Here is a 20,708-nt window from a genome sequence, read left to right as displayed (position 1 = left end):
TACCCTTTGACCCAGCAGTAGCACTTCTAGTGCTATATCCCAGAGAGATCATACAAATGAGAAAAGGACCTACGTGTACAAAAATATTTATAGCAGCTCCTTTTGTGGTGGTAAAGAATTGGAAATTGAGAGGATGCCCATCAATTGGGGAATGGCTAAGCAAGTTGTGATATATGAATGTAATGGAATACTGTTGTGCTATAAGAAACGATGAACAGGCTGACTTCAGAAAAACCTGGAAAGACTTCTATGGCCTGATGCTGAGTGAAGTGAGCAGAACCAGGAGAACGTTGTACACAATTACAGCCACGTTGTGCGATGACTAATATTGATAAACTTAACCCTTCCCAGCAATACAAGGATATAAGACATCTCCAAAGACCTCATGATGGAAAATGCTATCCACATCCAAAGAAAGAACTGTGAAATTTTAATTCAGATTGAAGCATACTATTTGCTATTTTCTTCTCTCTTCTGTTGAGTTTTGTTTCCTCTTTCTGGTGGTTCCTCCTATTGGTTTTAATTTTTACTTACAACATCACTAATATGAAAATATGTTTAATAAGAATGTATATGTATGTGTATATATGTGTGTGTATATATATATATGTATATATATATATACACACACACACATATATATAGCCTATCTTGGGCTATGTGCGCTGTCTTGGGGAGGGTGGTGGGGAGGAAGGGGGAGAAAAATTTTAAACTCAGAAGCATGTGGAAGTTATTGTTTTTTTTTTTTTTTTTTTGTTTTGTTTTTTTTCAGTCAATTGGGGTTAAGTGACTTGCCCAGGGTCACACAGCTAGTGCTAAGTGTTTGGTCTGAGGTCAGATTTGAACTCATGTCCTCCTGACTTCAGGGCTGGTGCTCTATCCACTGTACCACCTAATGGCCCCAAAAATACTGGCCCTTTTTTTTTTTTTGGTGAGGCAATTGGGGTTAAGTAACTTCCCCAGAGTCATACAGCTGGTTAATTATTATGGGTCTGAGGCCAGATTTGAACTCAGGTCCTCCTGACTCCAAGGCCAGTGCTCTATCTGCTGCACCACCTAGCTGCCTGGAAGTGATTGTTGATAAATCAAAATATATTCATAAAAAAAATAAAGTAATTAAGGTTGAAGTGATGTCCACCACCCATCTTTCCCTCCACTGTAACAGGCCTTTTGCACCTCTTCATGTGAAATAATTTACCCTGTTCTACCTCTTCATTCCTTCTCTTCCCAGTGTAATCTTCTTTCTCACCCCTTAATTTTTTATATCATCCCCTTAAATTCACTTTATACCCATATCCGCTGTATACCCATATACTCCTTATAATTGCACTAATAGTGATACAGTTCTTAAGAGTGATAAATATCATTTCCACATTTAGGGATGCAAACAGTTTAACTTTAGTAAATCCATTAAGTTTTCTCTTTCCTTTTTACCTTTTTATGCTTCTTTTGAGACTTGTATTTGGAAACCAGATTTTTTTCATTAGCTTGGACCTTTTTATCAGGAAGGCTTGGAAGTCCTTTGTTTTATTGAGTGACAACTTTTTCCCCTGAAGGATTATCCTCAGTTTCACTGGGTATGCTTAGTTGAAATTCTTGCTCTTTTGCCTTCTGGAATATCATATTGTTTTCCCTCCAGTGCTTTAATGTAAAACTGCTAATTCCTATATCATCCTAACCATGACTCCATGATATTTGGATTGTTTCTTTATGGCTGCATGTAGTATTTTCTCTTTGACTTGGGAGTTCTGGAATTTGGCTATAATATTCCTGGGAGTTTTCATTTTGGGATGTCTTTCAGGAGATAATTTATGGATTCTTTCAATGTCTATCTTACCCTCTGGTTCTAGGATTTTGGGACAGTTTTCTGTGATAATTTCTTGAAGTAAGCTGATCCTTTTGATCATGGCTTTTAGATTATCAAATAATTTCTAAATTATCACTCCTAGATCTGTTTTCCAGGTCATTTGTTTTTCCAAGAAATATTTCACATTTTCTTATATTTTTTTTCATTCTTTTGATATTGTTTGATTGATTCTAGATATATCATGGAGTTGTTAGCTTATTCTAGTCCAATCCTAATTTTTAAGATGTTATTTTCTTCAGATAGCTGTTTTGCTTCCTTTTACATTTGGCCAATACTTTTTAAGGAATTGTTTTCTTCAGGTATTTTTTGTACCTCTTTTTCTATTTTTTGGTGCTTCCTTTACGAAGCTGTTGACTCTTTTTTAACAATTTTCTTTCATGCCTATAATTTCTTTCCCCAAGTTTTGTCCACCTCACTTATTTGATATTTTAAAATCTTTTTTTGAGCTCTTCCAGGAGTTCTTTTGGGGCCTGAAAAAAATTCACATTTATCTTTAAGGTTATACATGTAGGAGTTTTGACATTGTTGTCCTCTTCTGAGTTTTTGTTTTGATCTTCCCTGTCACCATAATAATTTTTTATGGTAAAATTATTTTTTTTGTTTTTGCTCATTTTTCTTTTTTAAAAAAAAATTAGCAAATTTATTTATTTTTAGTTTTCAACATTTACTTCTTTAAGCTTTTGAGTTTTAAATTTTCTCCCCTTCCCTCTCCTTCCCCTACCCAAGATAGCATGCAATCAAATATAGACTCTACATATACATTAATATTATACTTATTTTCACATTAGTCATATTTTAAAGAAGTATTAGAACCAATGAGAGGAACCACAAAAAAGAAGAAACAAAATAACAAAAGAAAAAAAAGAGATCAAGTAGAACACTTCGATCTGCATTCATACTACATGGTTCTTTCTCTGGATATAAACACTATTTTCCATCATGAGTCTTTTAGAGTTGTCTTAGATCCTTGCATTGCTGAGAGGAGTCAAGTCTATGAAAGTTAGTCATCACACAATGATGCTGTTGCTCTGTACAATGTTCTTTTGGTTTTGCTCACTTCACTCAGTATCAATTCATGTAAATCTTTCCAGGTTTTTCTGAAGTCCACCTGCTCATCATTTCTTACAGCACAATAGTGTTCGATTACATTCATATACCATAGCTTGTTTGGGTATTCCCCAACTGATGGACATCCCCTCAATTTCTAATTCTTTGCTACCACAAAAAGAGCTGCTATAAATATTTTTTGTACATATAGGTCCTTTTCCCATGTGTAAGATTTCTTTGGGATACAGACCCAGAAGTAGTGTTTCTAGGTCAAATGTTACATACGTTTTTATAGCCCTTTGAGTATAGTTCCTAATTGCTCTCCAGAATGGTTGGATCAGTTCCCAACTCCACCAACAATGCATTAGTGTTCCAATTTTCCCACATCTTCTCCAACATTTATCATTTTCCTATTTTGTCATGTTGGCCAATCTGATAAGTGTGTTGTAGTACCTCAGAGTTGTTTTGATTTGCATTTCTCTAATCAATAGTGATTTAGAGCATTTTTGCATATGACTATAGATAGCTTTAATTTCTTCATCTGAAAACTGCCTATTAATATCCTTTGAGCATTTATCAATTGGGGAATAACTTGTATTCTTATAAATTTGGCTTAGTTCTCTGTGTATTTTACAAATGAGGTCCTTAACATTGGTTATAACAGTTGTTTCCCAGCTTTCTGCTTCCCTTCTAATCTTGGTTGCTTTGGTTTTGTGTGTGCAAAAACTTTTCAATTTAATGTAATAAATTCTTCTGTTCTCCATACATCTGACAGGTAAACTATTCCTTGCTATCCCAGTTTGCTTATAGCATCAGCCTTTGTATCTAAACTGTGTACCCATATTGCCTTTTTCTTGGTGTAAGGTATGAGATGTTGGCCTGTGTCTAGTTTTTGCCATACTATTTTCTAGTTTTCCCAACATTTTTTATTAAATAGTGAGTTCTTATCCCAGGAACTCAAGTCTTTGGATTTATCAAATAGTAGATTATTATAGTCACTGACTACTGTGTCTTGTGTACCTAACCTGTTCCACTGATCCATCACTCTATTTCTTAGCTAGTACCAAGTAGTTTTGATGATTACTAATTTATAATACAATTTAAGATCTGGTATGGCTAGGCCACCTTCTCTTGCATTTTTTTAATTGATTCCTTTGATATGGACTTTTTGTTTGGGTTTATGTTGGCAGGTAGACTCCCAAATATTTTATATTGTCTACAGTTGTTTTAAATGGAATTCCTCTTTCTATCTCTTGCTGATGTACTTTGTTCTTAATATATAGAAATGCTGATGATTTATGTGGGTTTATTTTATATCCTACAACTTTGCTAAAGTTGTTAATTATTTCAAGTAGTTTTTTACTCAATTCTCTAGGATTCTTTAAGTATACCATCATTTCATCTGCAAAGAATGATAGCTTTCTTTCTTCTTTGCTCATTCTAGTTCCTTCAATTTCTTTTCTCTTTTCTCATTGCTAAAGCTAACATTTCTTTATTTTAAACTTTTTTTAATTAATTTATTTTTAGTTTTCAACATTCACTTCCACAAGATTTTGAGTTCCAAATTTTCTCCCCATCTCGTCCCTCCCCCACACCAAAATGGCATGCATTCTGAATACCCCTAATCTGCCCTCCCTTCTAACTCTCCCCCCCCCCTTCTCTTATCCCTTTCCCCTCCAATTTTCCTGTAGGGCAGGATAGATTTCTATACCCCATTTCCTGTATATCATATTTCCCAGTTGCGTGTGACAGCAAATTTTTTTTTTTATCTTTTGTTTTTAAAATGTTGGGTTACAAATTTTCTCCTTTCTTCCCTCCCTATCCACCCTCATTGAGAAGGCAAGCAACTCGATACAGGTTATACATGTGTATCATGCAAAACACTTCCATAGTAGTCATGTTATGAAAAAACTAAGTATATTTCCCTTCATCATATTCTGCCCCCCATTTATTCTATTCTCTCTTTTGACCCTGTCCCTCTCTAGAAGTGTTTGCTTCTGATTACCCCCTCCCCTAATATGTCCTCCCCTCTATCATCCTTCTGTCTCTTGTCCCCTTCCCCCCCATTTTCTGTAGAGGAAGATAGATTTCCATACCCAATTGAGTATGTATGTTATTCTCTCCTTAAGCCTAATCCAATGAGAATAAGATTCACTCATTCCCTCTCACCTTCCCCTGTTTCCTCTCCACTGTAAAAGCCTTTTCTGGTCTGTTTTATGTGAGATAATTTACCCCATTCTACTTTCTCCTTCTCTCCATATAATCTTCTCTTACCCCTTAATTTTATTCTCCAGATATCACCCCTTCATCTTCAACTCACCCTATGCCCTCTATCTATCTATCTATACATACATACATATAATATTTCCCTCCAACTACTTTAATACTGACAAAGAACTCATGAGTTACAAATATCATCTTTCCATGTAGATTATAAACAGTTCAACCTTAGTAAGTCTCTTATGATTTCTCTTTCCTATTTGCCTCTTCATGTGTCTCTTGAGTCTTGTATCTGAAAATCAAATTTTCTGTTCAGCTCTAGCCTTTTCATCAAGAATGCTTGAAAGTCCTCTATTTCACTGAATGTCCATTTTTCCCCCTGAAAGATTATGCTCAGTTTTGCTGGGTAGGTGATTCTTGGTTGTAATCCTATCTACTTGGCACTCTGGATTATTATATTCCAAGCCCTGTGGTCCCTTAATGTAGAAGCTACTAAATCTCATGTTACTCTGATTGTGTTTCCACAATACTTGAATTGTTTCTTTCTGGCTGCTTGCAATATTTTCTTCTTGACCTGGGAACTCTGGAATTTGGCTACAATATTCTTAGGAGTTTTCCTTTGGGGATCTCTTTCAAGAAGTGATTGGTGGATTCTTTCCATTTCCATTTTGCCCTCTGGTTCTAAAAATATCAGGGCAGTTTTCCTGGATAATTTCTTAAAAGATGACATCTAGGCTCTTTTTTTGATCATGGCTTTCAGATAGTCCAATCACTTTTAAATTCTCTCTCCTGGATCTATTTTCCAGATCAGTTGTTTTCCTGATGAGATATTTCACATTGTTCTCTATTTTTTCATTCTTTTGAATTTGTTTTACAGTGTCTTGATTTGCATAAAGTCACTAGCTTCCAATTGCTCCATTCTAATTTTTAAGGAAGTATTTTCTTCAGTAAACTTTGGGACTTTCTTTTCCATTTGGCCAATTTTGCTTTTTAAGACATTCTTCTCCTCATTGGCTTTTTGGACCTCTTTTGCCATTTGGATTAAGCTATTTTTTAAGGTGTTATTTTCTTCAGTATTTTTTTGGGTCTCCTTTAGGAAGCTGTTGATTTGTTTTTCATGATTTTCTTGCATCACTCTCAGTTTTTCCTTTACTTCTCTTACTTGCTTCTCAAAATCCTTTTTGAACTTTTCCATGACCTGGGACCAGTTCATATTTTTCTTGGAGGCTTTGGATAGAAGAGCTTTGACTATGTTGTCTTCTTCTGGTTTTATGTATTGATCTTCTTTGTTACCAAAGAAAGATTTTATGGTCTGATTCTTTTTCCACTGCTTGCTCATGATCCTGGCCAATTACTTGAGTTATAAACTCTTTGTTAAGGTAAGAGTCTGCTTCCAGTGTGGGGAATGTACTGTCCCAAGCTTTGGGGGTTTTGTGCAGCTGTTTTCAGAGATAACATCTAGAGACCTGAAAATTTTCAGTTCTTCCAAAGTGCTATGATTAAGGGCGAGGTGTTTACTGCTTTCCTGGTCTGTTCTCTGGTCTATGAGTGACCACATGCACTCTTTTCTGCCATGGAACTGTGAGGAGGATTTCCTTTCTACAGCCACTACAAACTCCATCATGCCAGCACTCCCCCTTGTCCCAGGACCGCCACCCAGAACTGTGTCCCAGATCCAAACACAGGCAAAGCAAGAGAATACTGCACCAACAAAGAGATCCCTGCAATCCCCCTCTGATTAGCCACTCAATTCCCCCTCAGTCTGTGGGCCAGAAGCTCTAGAGGCAGCTGCCACCCCAGGGCCAAGCTCTATGACTGGGGCTTGGACAGCGCTTCTCTCTCTCACCACAGTCACAGACTTTTCCCACTGACCTTCTAAGTTGTCTTTGGTGTTCATAGTTTGAGAAGTCTGGAAACTGCCACAGCTGTTTATCATTCAGTCCTCTGAGGCCTGCTCCAGGTTCGCAGTGGCCTGCGCACCCACGCCGAACTGCATTCCTTTGCCAGCCAGCATGATATACCTTTCAGATCAACCATCCAGCTGTCTTGGGCTGAAAACTTGTTTCACGCTGTCTTTTTGTTGGTTCTGCTGCTTTAGAGTTTGCTTAGAGCCGTTTTTTACAGGTATTTGGAGGGGTTTGGGGGAGAGCTCAAGCAAGTCACTGCTTTTACTCTGCCATCTTGGCTCTGCCCCCCTGCCCCCCGCCAAAGCTAATATTTCTAATGAAATATTGAATAATAGTTCTGATAATGGACATCCTTGTTTCACCCCCAATCTTGTTGGAAATGCTTCTAGTTTATTCCCATTACAAATAATACTTGCTGATAATTTTACCTGCACTTTTCAGAAAGACTCCATTTATTCCTTTGCTCTCTCATGTTTTTAATAGGAATGGGTGTTGTATTTTGTCAAATGCTTTTTCTGCATCTATTGAGATTATCATGATTTCTGTTAGTTTTGTTTTTGATATGATCTATTATGCTGATAGTTTTCCTAGTATTGAACCAGCCCTGCATTCCTGGAGTAAATCCTACCTGGTCATAGTGTATTATCCTCAAGTTAGGTTGCTATAATCTCTTCACTAATATTTTATTTTAAAGTTTACATCTATATTCATTTGGAAAATTAGTCTATAATTTTCTTTCTCTGTTTTGACTCTTCTTGCTTTTGGAGTCAGCACCATATTTGTATCATAAAAATAATTTTGTAAGACTCTTCTTCACCTATTTTCCCAAAGAGATTATATAGTATTGAAATTAATTGTGCTTTAACTGTTTGATAGAATTCACTTGTAAATCCATCTGGCCTTGGAGATTTTTTTCTTAGTGAGTTCATTGATGCTTTGTTCAATTTATTTTTCTGACATGAGGTCATTTTTAAGTATTTTATTTCCTCTTCTGGTAATCTAGCCAATTTATATTTTTGTAAATATTCATCCATTTTACTAAAATTATCAATATTATTGGCATACAGTTGGGCAAAATAACTCATAATTATTGTTTTAATTTCTTCTTCACTGGTGGTGAATTCACCTTTTTAATTTTTGACACTTATTGTGGTTTTCTTCTTTCTTTTTTTAAATCAAGTTTACCAAAGATTTATCTTTATTATTTTGTTTTTTTCTTCATAAAACCAACTCGTAGTTTTATTCATTAGTTCAATAGTTTTCTTAATTTCAATTTTATTAATCTCATTTGGTTTTCAGAATTTCTAATTTGGTATTTAATTGAGGAATTTTAATTTGTTCTTTGTCTAACTTTTTTAGTTGCATGCCCAATTCATTGATCTCCTCTTTCTCTCTTTTGTTCATGTAAACATTCAGAGATATAAAACTTCCCCTAAGAACTGCTTTCACTGCATCCCATAAGTTTTAGTATGTTGTCTCATTAATCTCATTCTCTTGGATGAAGTTATTGTTTCTATGATTTGTTGTTTGACCCACTCATTCTTTAGGATTAGATTTTTTAGTTTCCAGTCATTTTTTAGTGTATTTTTCCATAGCCCTTTATTTCATGTAATTTTTTTATTGCATCATTATCTGAAAAAGATGCATTAAATATTTCTGCCTTCCTGAATTGGGTTGTGAGGTTTTTATGCCCTAATACATGGTCAGTTTTTGTGTAGGTGCCATGTACTGCTGAGAAAAAGGTATTTTCCTTTCTATCCCCATTCATTTTCCTCCAGGGGTCTATTATATCCAACTTTTACAAAATTATATTCACCTCCTTAATTTCTTTCTTGTTTATTTTGTACTTAGACTTATTTAATTCAGAGAAGGGGAGGCTGAAGTCCCCCACTAGTATAGTTTTGGTTGTCTATTTCATCCTGTAACTCCCTGAACTTCTCCTCTAAGAATTTTAATGCTATACCATCTGGTTTATATATGTTTAGTAATGATATTACTTCTTTGTCTATGGTACCTTTTAGTAGGTTGTAGGTTCCTTCCTTATCTCTTTTTTAATTTATTTTTAAAATTAATTTATTTTGATTTATCAACAATAACTTCCATAAGCTTTTGAGTTTCAAATTTTTCTCCCTCAACTTCCTGCCTCTTTCCCCAAAATAGCACACAGTCTGATATAGGCTATACGTATACATTCCTATCAAACATATTTTCACATTAGTAATGTTGTAAGGAAGAATTAGAACCAATAGGAGGAACCACAAGAAAGAGAAAACAAAACAAAAGTTTTGTTTTATCTCTTTTAATTAGATCTATTTTTGCTTTTGCTTTGTCTGAGATCAGGATTACTAACCCTGCTTTTTTTTTGTTTCAGCTGAAGCATAATATATTCTACTCCAGCCTTTTACCTTTACCATGTGTGTATTCCTGTGTTTCAAATGTGTTTCCTGTAAATAACATATTATAGGATTATGGTTTTTAATTCATTCTGCTGTCAGCTTCCATATTAGGGCAGAGTTCATCCCATTCACATTCACAGTTATGATTAGTGTCTGTGTCTTTATCTCCATCCTATTTTCCCCCTTTTTATGCTTTTCTTTCTCCTTTCTCCCTTTCCCTCCTCACTACATTTTTACTTTTGACCACTACCTCTCTCAGTCTGCCCTAGCATTTTGACTCCACCTTTAGTCTACACACACATAGTTATAAAAGCTGGTTATGTGAAATAAATTCTTTTTATATGACAAATCCTGTTTTGTCTTCTTAATGTGTTTATAAAAATGTTCTTTTTAATGTTTAAATTCATCATTTAAAAAAATTAAATCAAATAAGGAATAATATATGCTTACCCAAACAAACAAGTAAGTAAAGAGATGGATATTGTAGAACATTAAAGTAACACATTCTCACATGACTATGCATTTCTATAATAAGTAAATTAATTCGAGTTAATATGAATTATTAACCTTAGATACTAATCTTGGCAACTAGTTCAGTTGGTCAGGGAGGGATGCTTGTAAGTCTTAGATTCATAAATTGGGCCTTATTAAAATTCATTTTTCTTTATACAGTGAAATAATATTCTAAATCTATTGAATCCCAACCCTGGTGAACCATCTTGAAATTTTGGTCCATTGACTTTGATAAAGGCCAGATGAAAGACTATGAATGGGTTAAACACATTATATTACATTATATTATATTATACTATACACCATATTATATAATATACTGTATTATGTAAAATGTATATTATGTAATATCCATTTTCCTTGATTTCAGATACCATGTTTTATTTATCATGTCTTTTGCTCAGGATATATAACAAAAGTTTTGTACATAGTGATCACTCAATAAATGTCAATAAATTATGTGAGTGTAGGGAGGCATCTAAGTTTTAGTGACATATTAGTGTAATTGAATTCAACTCTTTCTATTAGCCAAAATATGGTGGTTCCATGTAAAGTTCTTAGGAAAATGAGTGTATTTCCTTAATATTTAGTTCTTTACAAAAGGCTATATCTATGTGACTGGCAAATAAATGTCATTCCTAAAGGAGTATCTTTTTCCAAATATTGTATTTACATAAACACATGCACACAAACACTCTGAATGAAAGTCAAGGAAATAGACAAACTTGAATGAGCAATGTAAATATTAAAGCAGTAGAGTATTAAATATAAAGCCAATTGAACTATTCTAAGAGAAACCCCATAGATTTTTTCTTTTTTTTTAAAAAGAGAACTAGCTACTTCTAACACTATATCCCAAAGAGATCACACAAATGGGAAAAGGACCTACATGTACAAAAATATTCATAGCAGCTCTTTTTGTGGTGGCAAAGAATTGGAAATTGAGAGGATGCCCACCAGTTGGGTAATGGCTGAGCAAGTTGTGGTATATGAATGTGATGGAATACTATTGTGCTATAAGAAATGATGAACAGGCTGACTTCAGAAAAACCTATAAAGACTTGTATGGGCTGATGCTGAGTGAAGTGAGCAGAACCAAGAGAATGTTGTACACAATCACAGCGATGTTGCGTGATGACTAATATTGATAAACTTAACCCTTCCTGGCAATACAAGGATCTAAGACATCTCCAGAGGCCTTGTGATGGAAAGTGCTATCCACACCCAAAGAAAGAACTATGGGAGCCGAATTGCTAATTTTTTTCTCTTCTGTTGAGTTTTGTTTCCTCTTTCTGATGGTTCCTCCTATTGGTTTTAATTTCTACTTACAACATCACCAATGTGAAAATATGTTTAATATGAATGTAAATGTATAGCCTATATCAGATTATGCACTGTTTTGGGGAGGGTGGTGGGGAGGAAGGGGGAGAAAAATTTTAAACTCAAAAGCTTATGGAAGTGATTATTGATAAATCAAAATAAATTAATAAAAAAAAGAGAAAAGAGAAGAGGGCTGAGGACAGAACCCTGAGGGACATCTATTTTTAGAGGGCATGTTATAGATAAGGATCCAGCAAAGGAGACTGAGAAGGAATGGTCAGAAAGGTACAATATCTTTCCTAATTGTGGCCCCCTCTAAAGAACACAAAGGTTGACCAGGGCTGACTATGATGGAACAGTTGTCTACTTATTCCTGGAAGCTGTGTCTTTCTCAGACTGACTCCAAATCCTTGCCTCATCCCAAGGTAGAGAAAAGCTTAATTGTTACTCTTCCAAAAAAAAAAACAAAAAACGAAGAAATACTTACTGATAGAATTGAAAGCAGTAAGAGACAGGTGAAGGGCAGGACTTTCTTTTGGTAGTGATGGGGATGCGACTGACTGGGCCTGCTTGAACCATACAGTAGACAGGTGATCCCTTAATATTAGGTGGTGAAATGGATGGAGTGATAGACTCCGACTTAGGAAGACCTGAGTTCAAGTCCTGACTCACCTTACTTACTGGCTGTGTGACCTCAGGCGAGTCACTTAAACTTTCTCTTCCTCATCTGTAAAATAGGAATTATAATAGCATCTATCTCACAGGATTGTGCTGAGGACCAAATGAGATAATATATGTAAAGAGCTTTGCTAACCTTAGAGCACTATATAAATGCTAACTAAAAAACTCACATATATACACACACACGCGTAACATGTATATGATTTGGATATATTAATGAGTTAAAATATATACTTGTAGATTATAATATGTGACATCTATGCCTGTATGTGTTTATACATACACATATATATATAAAAGAGAACTAGCTGTAGCATAGCAAACGTCATTCAAAGGTTAGAGAGTTTGATTTTAGTAACTCTTAAGGTCTTAGATCGAGAGGTGGAAAATGACCTTAGAGGTCATCTCACTGACCCCTCTACCTTTACAGATGAGGAAAGTGAGTCCAGGGAGGTTAAGACCAGTGGCCATGACAATGATGAATAGTAAGACAATCTTCAGATTAAAGTTTAAAAGACTTTATTTTTCAGTAATGTCCAAATCTTCATGACCATACTTGGTTTTTTGTTGTTGTTGGTTTTTTTTTTTGGAAAACTACTGGAGTGGTTTGCCATTTCCTTCTCCAGATCATTTATTGATGAGTAACCTGAAGCAAACGGGGTTAAGTGACTTGCCCAGGGTCACATTGCTAGTAAGTGTCTGAGGACAGATTTGAACTTGGGAAGATGGGGCTTCCTGACTCCAGGCCTGGCACAGTATCCACGATGCTTCCTAACTGCACTAAAATACTTCCTATGCTTTAATTAATTTTTACTCAAAGTTTCATTTTTCTTATGCTTTTCCCCCCTGCAACTTTAGATTGACTGTTACAGAATTACCAGGTCAGCAATGTCAGAAAGAGTCAAATTTGCAAAACAAAGTTAATTCCCTGCAAAATGAGAGATTGGTTTTGAAATTATGAAGATAATTGTCTTCCCTCCCCCCATTTTAAAGTACATCTTAATGTGTGTTGATTCCCACTGAGCAAATCTATTTTCAAAACAGAGATTATTTAAGATTTGGCCCATTTTCCATGTCTGCTCAAATGTGCCAGAGATCTGTTTTCTATGAGACGTATGTCTGTTTCAGCTTATTTTTGTGATTATGAGTAGTTTATTATCCAGATATGGTTTTAAAATAGAATATTTTCTATTGTACAGCACATATTTTGGAATGGAAATATATATGTATATGGATACATGTACATATGTATTCATATACATTTATATACATACATGCATATATACATATACATATACACATATATGCAATGCAATATAACACTGGGAACACAATTGAATAATACATATTGGGGAGAGGGGAACAAGAAGACAAGATTTTATCTGAACTGAGGAAGTAGGAGGATGCAGCATCTTGAAATGCTAATTTGATTCCTTTGGTTTAATGTTGTTGTTGTTTTTAATGTAGTGAATTGATCATTAACCTTTACACTGCTCACTCATATCTGTCTACGTCTCTGATTTTATTATTTATTTTGTGAATAGTGTCTTGAGGTTCTGACTTGTGCTTTTTGATTTCTATGTCTAAAGATCAGGGGTGTGAACTTCCTGGGGGGTACTTTTTATGTTTAAAATTGCTCAGAGTTTCCATCTGCTTTTACTTGATTTGTGGTCTTGAAGATCACGCTTGGCCCATGGGATATTGCAGTGTGCCGAGAGGATGTGGAGTTTTGTCAGCCAGTGAAATATGTCTGGATTTTTTTTTTAGCAGCTTTCATATGCTTCTCGTCCTGTGTGGTCCCCACAAACCTGAATTTATATTTTACTGAACTGCTTACCCTCTTTATCTTCCTCTATGACTTAGTCTTTTCTAAAGAGAAGGTGTGTGAAGAGTGCATGTGAGCCAAAAAATTATAATCCTGGCTCCAAGAGCATTTATAGCCAAGAAAGTTAAAAAAAGTGTTATGTGTGATGTGCTTCAGGACATTAAAATGTCTGTCTTTTGGGTGTCCTGAATCTAAGATTTCTGATATGCATGAATGTTGAAGTTAATTTTCAGGGTGTCAGAATTTTCTCATACCAGCTGGGGACTTCAAATAACTTCTCTGTACAAATTCCCTTTTTTGCTTGTTTTCAGGCATTACTGCAGACTACAGTTAAGCAGCAAGAAGAATCTATTGAAAAACAGTATATCTCTGCCATTGAAAAACAAGCTCGCAAGTGTGAGGAGTTGCTTAATGCTCAGGTAATAAAAATTCACAGCCCCATATGCACACATTGTTATTCTCCTTGATCTGTCCTCTTCTCCTCCCCTTGGCAGTCCCCTGTATAAATTTATAGGCATCTGTTTTCATGACGCTTTCTCAGGTTGTTTTTCATTTTTTTCTTCTGGAAAAATAAGTTCTAAGTTAAATTGGGTACTTTTCATGATATACTTACAGTAATATCAGCGTTCTATATAATATATGTGAGTCAAAATAATAAATGATGATCCTGATTGTTAACTTTGTTATTTACTAAATTGTGTAAAGAGGACATGAAAAAAAATTAAGACAACTAAGGTAGTTTTTAGTGTTTTTGTTTTTAGATAGAATCATATTTAAAATTTATTTAGAATTTTTAAGGACACAAACTTATTTTTGGCTTCTAATTCTCAGAGTTATTTGTTATTGTTGTTGTTTATTTAGTTGCATAGTTTTTGTCTGAAAGATTGTTTCCTGGGTTTAATATTTTATAAAGTTTAAAGTTCCAACTGACTATACATTTGTTATATAAGCTAAACAACTTTTATGAATATATAATAATCATTGTGTGTAATATAGTAAGAACCTTCACAAGCAGTTTGGAGAAAAGTGACTTGATAGATGAAAATTGTCACTGTGAAAGAGTGATTTCTTTTTAGTGTGTAATCTTAAAGAACAAACAGAAGAGAGGGGTCAGTGAAGACTTCCTTGTCCAAAGAAATATGAAAAGTGGAGTTTCTCAAGAATTGGTTGGACCTGGTCATAAGTAATATTGTCATAATGTTTCTATGAGTAATCTGAAAAAGGAAACACACAACAAAATCTCCTCCTTTGAAGATGACATTCACTTTTTAGATGGTAAAATGCCAAGCTTACAGGGATAAACTCTACAAATATTTAGCAAGCTATATGAATGGACAGAAAAAAATAACAGATGTGCTACAGTCCAGACAAGAATATGGTAATACTCTAATTAATATGTCTATTAATGTAAATAGGTATTGTGCAACATTATTATTATAGTTTGTGCTATATGTAAGTTATTATACAATTATAATATGTGTTTTGAATGTGCACTTCCCTAAGGGCCAATGATTCTTCAGCCTGTTAATGCAAAAAATTTAGGGGCAGCCATCTCCAGAGTTTGTTTGGGACAAGTGTGAAATGGCCTATAAATGACTTAGAATTAGAATAATAGAATTATTAGCTTCTGAGTTTGGAAGAAATCTTAGAAATCATCTCTTTTCACTCATACCTAATAAGTTAATCCATTTCAAGTAGACAATATCAAATGAAGATCAGTTGAAATACTAAGACTATTTAGCCTGAAAAGAAAAATCTAAGGGAGGAAATATTTCTCTCTTCTGATATTTGTAGTAAGGTAATATGGAAAAGAGATCAAGCATTTTGCATAGTTGATGAGGATATAACTAGGACCAATGGGCATGTTAGTTATTATTGGTAGTAATAGCAGCTATAGTAGCAGTCTAGCAGCAGCAGCAGCAGCAGCAGCAGTACTATTAGTAGTAGTACTAGTAGTAATATTCACTAACAGAAAGAGCATACTAACATTCAAAATTGTTTGCAAATTGCTTGCCTCAGGAGTTAGTGAATTATCTTTCACTGGAGGTCTTGAAGTGGAAGCTGGATAACAACTGGCTAAGAATGTTGTAGAGGGAGTTCTGTCAACTGTTGCAGCCTTCTGTTTACTGGAATTAGAATAGAATTGTAAGAGAAGTTAATCATTTATTTGAAATAGAATTCTGTAAATTCTGTTTAATTCTGTTTGCCAGTTAGACTGTCACCTTCTTGAGATGAAAAACTGACTTTTGTATTCCCATTGCTTAGCATAGTGCCTGGTACCTAGTAGGCACTTAAATGAATGACTGCTCAAATCTTCCAGTTTTAATCATCATACTGGGGAAACTAGAAATCTGGCAAAAATTAGTGAAAACAGGGTTGTGTTATAGCTCGGTCCCACTGATTGTTAAATTTTCAATGTGAGCATTTACATCTAGAAAATTAGCAAATGTTACAAAGTAGGGCCTAATTTCTTGTTTTGTTGTTTGCCTAGACTTAAGAAAGTAGAGAACATGTTAATAATGCAGATTTAACTTAGAAGTGTATTATATATACATATTTTCCTCTGGAGAGCCAGTTAAAAATTCCCAACAAACTCTTGGGTAATAGTAATAATAGTAGTAGTAGTTAACACTTATATAGCATTTTCTATGTACCACTTAATCTACTAAGTGCTTTACAAATATTATCCCATTTGATACTCACGATAAGGTTGGTGCTGTGATTACCCCCATCTTATGGGTGAGGAAACTGAGGCAAACAAAGGTTTTATGACTTGTCAAGTGTCACAGAGCTACTAAAGATCTGCGGTCATATTTGAACTCAGGTGTACGTGACTCCAGCCTCAGCATTCTATCCATCTAGCTGCCTACCATATAGTAACTGAGATAAACTCCAAATGGATACAACTTAGATATGAAAGGTGAAATCGTAAGCAAATTAGAAGAAAAAGGAAGAATTATTTTTCAAATAGTTTATGACCAACTAAGTGGTAGAGATAAACACAAAAGATAAAATAGATAATTTTTATTATACAAAATGTTAAGGTTTTTGTACGAGCAAAACCAATGAAATTACAATTAAAAAGGAAAGCAAGTAACTGGAGGAAAATATTTGTAAAAAGTTTTGTTGTTTTTTTTTTTTGTTTTTTTACTGATAAATGTCTCCTTTCCAAAATATATAAGAAACTGATCCAAATTCCTAAGAACAAAAACTATTTCCTAATAGTTAAACAAAGGCTATGAATAGGAGGTTTTCAAAGGAAGGATATAAGCTATCAACAATCATATGAAAAAATGTACTTCAAATCACAAATATTTAGAGAAATGCAAATTAAAGCAATACTGAGGTTCTACCTCACACTCAACTGATTGGCAAATATGACAAAAGAGGAAAAAGACAAATGTTGAAGGGGCTGCAAGAAACCCAAAATAGACACTGTTGTTGTAACTATGAATTGACCCAGCTATTCTTAAAAGGAATTTGAAAGTATGCCTAAAAAGGCACTAAACTTCTCATACTCCTTTATCCAGGAACACAACTACTATACATTTAATCCCCAGAGATCAAAGAAATAGGAAAAATATTGTTGTCTACAAAAATATTTATAGAAGCTCTTTTCATAGCAACAAAAACCTAGAAACTTATGAGGTATCCAACATTTGGGAAATGACTAAACAAAATATCTTTCATGAATATAATGGAATATTATTGGGCAATGAAGAATTGAGAAATAATGAGACAGATGGAGACCTCTATGAAGTGATGCAGAATGAAGTAAGCAGAACCAGGAGGATAATTTATATGATGAAAACATTTAAAAAGAACAACTTTGAAAGGCTTGAGAACTCTGATGTGTCTTAATGACAAACCATGATTCCAGAGAACCAAATATAAACCTTGTTACCCACCTCCTGCCAAAGAGAAAATGGACTCAAAATGCAGAATGAGACCTGTGTGTTTAGACAAGGCCAATTTGCTTCACTTAACTGTGTCAAATCAATTCAAACCAATAGTAATTTATTGTGTCAGGCACTCTGCAAAGCATTAGGGATACAAAGAAAGGCAAAAATAGTCCCTTCTCTCAAAGAATTCTTAGTCTAATTGGGGAGACCACATCCAAACAACTATGTACAAATAAGATAGGATTCAGTAATTTTTTAGTCATTTCCAACTTTTGGGGATTTTTTGGGATCTCATTTGGGATTTTCTTGGCAGAGATATTAGAATGGTTTGCCATTTCCTTATCCAGCTCATTTTACAAATGAGGAAACTGAGACAAACAGGGTTAAGTGACTTGCCCAGGATCACACACTTAGTTAATGTTTGACGCCACATTTAAATTCAGGAAGAGGAATCTTCCTGACTCCTCTTACAAGTCTGGCACTGTGCCACCTAATCACGGAAGGAAGGCCACCAGCCTTAAGGAGGATCACAGATGGCTTCTTGAAGAAAGTAAAATTTTATCTTGGACCTGAAGAAACCCAGAAAAGTCAGAAAGTGGAGTTGAGGAGGGAGAGAATTCCAGGCATGGGAGAAAACCAATGAAAATGCAAAATTAGGATATATATTGTCATATGGAAAGAACAGCAAACAAGCCAGTGTGACTGGATGTCAGAATATATGGGGCTTAAGGGGCAGCTGTATAAGAAGACTAGAAAGGTAGGACAGAGCCAGGTTATAAAGGGCTCTGGTCATCAGAAGAGTTTATATTTGATCCTGGAAATGATAGGAAACCACTGAAGTTTATTAAATTAGGGGAAGAAGGAATAGTGACATGTCAGACCCATTTTTTATGAAGATCAATCTGACAGCTGAGTGGAGAGAGACTTGGAACCAACTAGAAAGCTATGGCAGTAGTCTGAGTGTGAGGTGATCATGGTTGTGTCAGGGTTTTATTAGTGTCAAAGAAGAGATAATTAAGCTCACTTTTATACATGCTGAGTATAAGATGTCTATAATACATCCAGTTTTGAGATGTCCAATATACAGTATATTTGTTACAAGTATTTTATTTTTATTTTTGTGTCAACTGGTGCAGGGAGTAGGTGACAGGGAAAAGAAATCATTGTTAATTTGAAAAATTATAAGATAATTATTTAAAAGGAAAAAATAACTAATTTTGGGGAAGAGTAAGAATCTATCTACAAAACCTTCTTTGATCAAAAACAGATGTTCTTCTCAATTGAGTGCACTGCCCATTTAAATAATGCAAAAGTTTTCTTCCAGAAGTCAGAAATTTATAACCGAACCTATATCTTTAATGGGTTAAGTGATATAAGAAACAAAAAGATGTCTTTCATTTATTCATTCAATAAGCATTTGTTTAGAGCCCCTGATTCTGATCCTCATGATACAAAAACAAGCAAGAAACAGTCTCTGGCCTCAAGGAACTGAAATTCTATTGGAGGAACTAATATGAACACAAATAGCCGAATAAAAATAATATATGTAATTTCACTGGGGAATGAACACTTTGAATTTCCATCCAATAACATCTCCATGACTCTTTTACTTAAGCTTATATCTATTGAATTTAAGTCAACAAAATTTATTCAATGCCAACTATATGCAAATAACAATGCTAGATACTAGAAACTCAGAGACAAAAATAAAATGTCCTTGTTTCTCAATAACCTTACATTCAGCTTCTGGGTTATAAGGTATTTTTTTCAGAGAGGAATAATATATGTGCAAAATTATTGAGGAAAGAGAGAATTTGTTAGATTGAGGAGGACTTCAGGGAACCAAGATGGTGAAGTAGGAAATTGCCTTAATTCTCTCATGTTCACCTCCTTAACAACCATAAAATATCGCCCCCCCAAAAATCCTGGAAAAGCAGAACCAGCAAAAAGACAGGGTGAAACAGCCTTTTAGCCTAAGAAACTTGGAAGGTGGGCAGGAAAAGTCTGTCTCACTCAGGTAAAAAGGGGAGCACAGTCTAAAACAGGAAACATTCCAGCAAGCCAAGCAGCAAGACCCACCTCAGCAAGCCAGCGGGAGCCCAAGTGTGGTGTAGAAGGCAAATGCTACACTAGCCAGGCAATGGGAAAATGCTAATACTAGAATCCCCCAAGTGCCTCAGCATAAACAGGTGAATAAGCAGATGCCAGCACCATGATCCACCACTTGCTTCAGCATAGACCTAGGCAGACAGGCCTCAATACATGGACAGACCCCAGCACTGGGACCTTGGTTCAGCACCAGGTAAGCTGCCAGACCTCCTATGGCCTCCTGCAGTGCCGGCCCCCTCAATCCAATGCCTTCAGAGCAACACCAGATACCTCTGTGGGTCTCAGGGCAATATCCATTCAACAAGAGATAAACAGCCAGGTACCACAGTCCCTGGCACAAGAAGCTTGAGACAGTGCCCCTTTGACTCCAGGAACAGAGCTCAAATTTCAAAGTAAGAAGACTGGAAAAGAAGAGCAAAAAAGATGGAGGAGTAAGAAGTAAATATCTCCCACTCTCCCCTGTTAACCTCTGAAAACCCAGAAAATATTACCCCAGGCAAAAACCTTGGAACAGCTGAACCAGCAGAAAGATGGGGTGCAGCAGTACTATAGCCCAGGAAGCTTGGGGGATTAATGGGAAAAGCCCCTCTTGCTCTGGGGGAGAAGGAGCAGTACAGAAGTGATGTTCCAGCAAACTAGCGGAAAGCCCCGCCTTAGCATACCAGGGGGAGATCCTGAATCTCAGGTGGTGGAGCAGGCAAACAGCAACACCAAGACCCCCGAATGCCTCAGTAGGGACAGGAGAACCATTCAAAACTGGCTCATAAAACCACCATGTGCCACGACATTCTCTGGCAGCCAAGTCTCCTCGTGCCTCAGCAAAACTCTAGGAAGCACAACTCCAAGAGGGAAAGCCCCACGTGGAGAAATATCCTGCAACAGCAAAACATCCATCTGCGAGGAACCAAAGAAAAGACCGAA

At 35.4% G+C, this 20,708-nt stretch overlaps 1 protein-coding gene across 3 annotated transcripts in view; it reads left to right on the top strand.

Annotated features, from left to right (window-relative positions):
* The window catches only part of CCDC91 (coiled-coil domain containing 91), a 475,330-nt gene that overhangs the window by 287,596 nt on the left and 167,026 nt on the right, over positions 1 to 20,708 (top strand). For all 3 annotated transcript variants that reach the window (XM_027844380.1, XM_027844381.1, XM_027844382.1), the window contains one exon: positions 14,088 to 14,195. In XM_027844380.1, coding sequence (XP_027700181.1) covers positions 14,088 to 14,195 — 108 coding nt within the window. The remainder of the gene's footprint in view (positions 1 to 14,087; positions 14,196 to 20,708) is intronic.

This window comes from Vombatus ursinus, unplaced genomic scaffold (assembly GCF_900497805.2).
Source record: "Vombatus ursinus unplaced genomic scaffold, bare-nosed wombat genome assembly UNPS02014941.1, whole genome shotgun sequence".
Classification (NCBI taxonomy): Eukaryota; Metazoa; Chordata; class Mammalia; order Diprotodontia; family Vombatidae; genus Vombatus; species Vombatus ursinus.
This window is presented reverse-complemented; position numbering and strand designations above follow the sequence as displayed.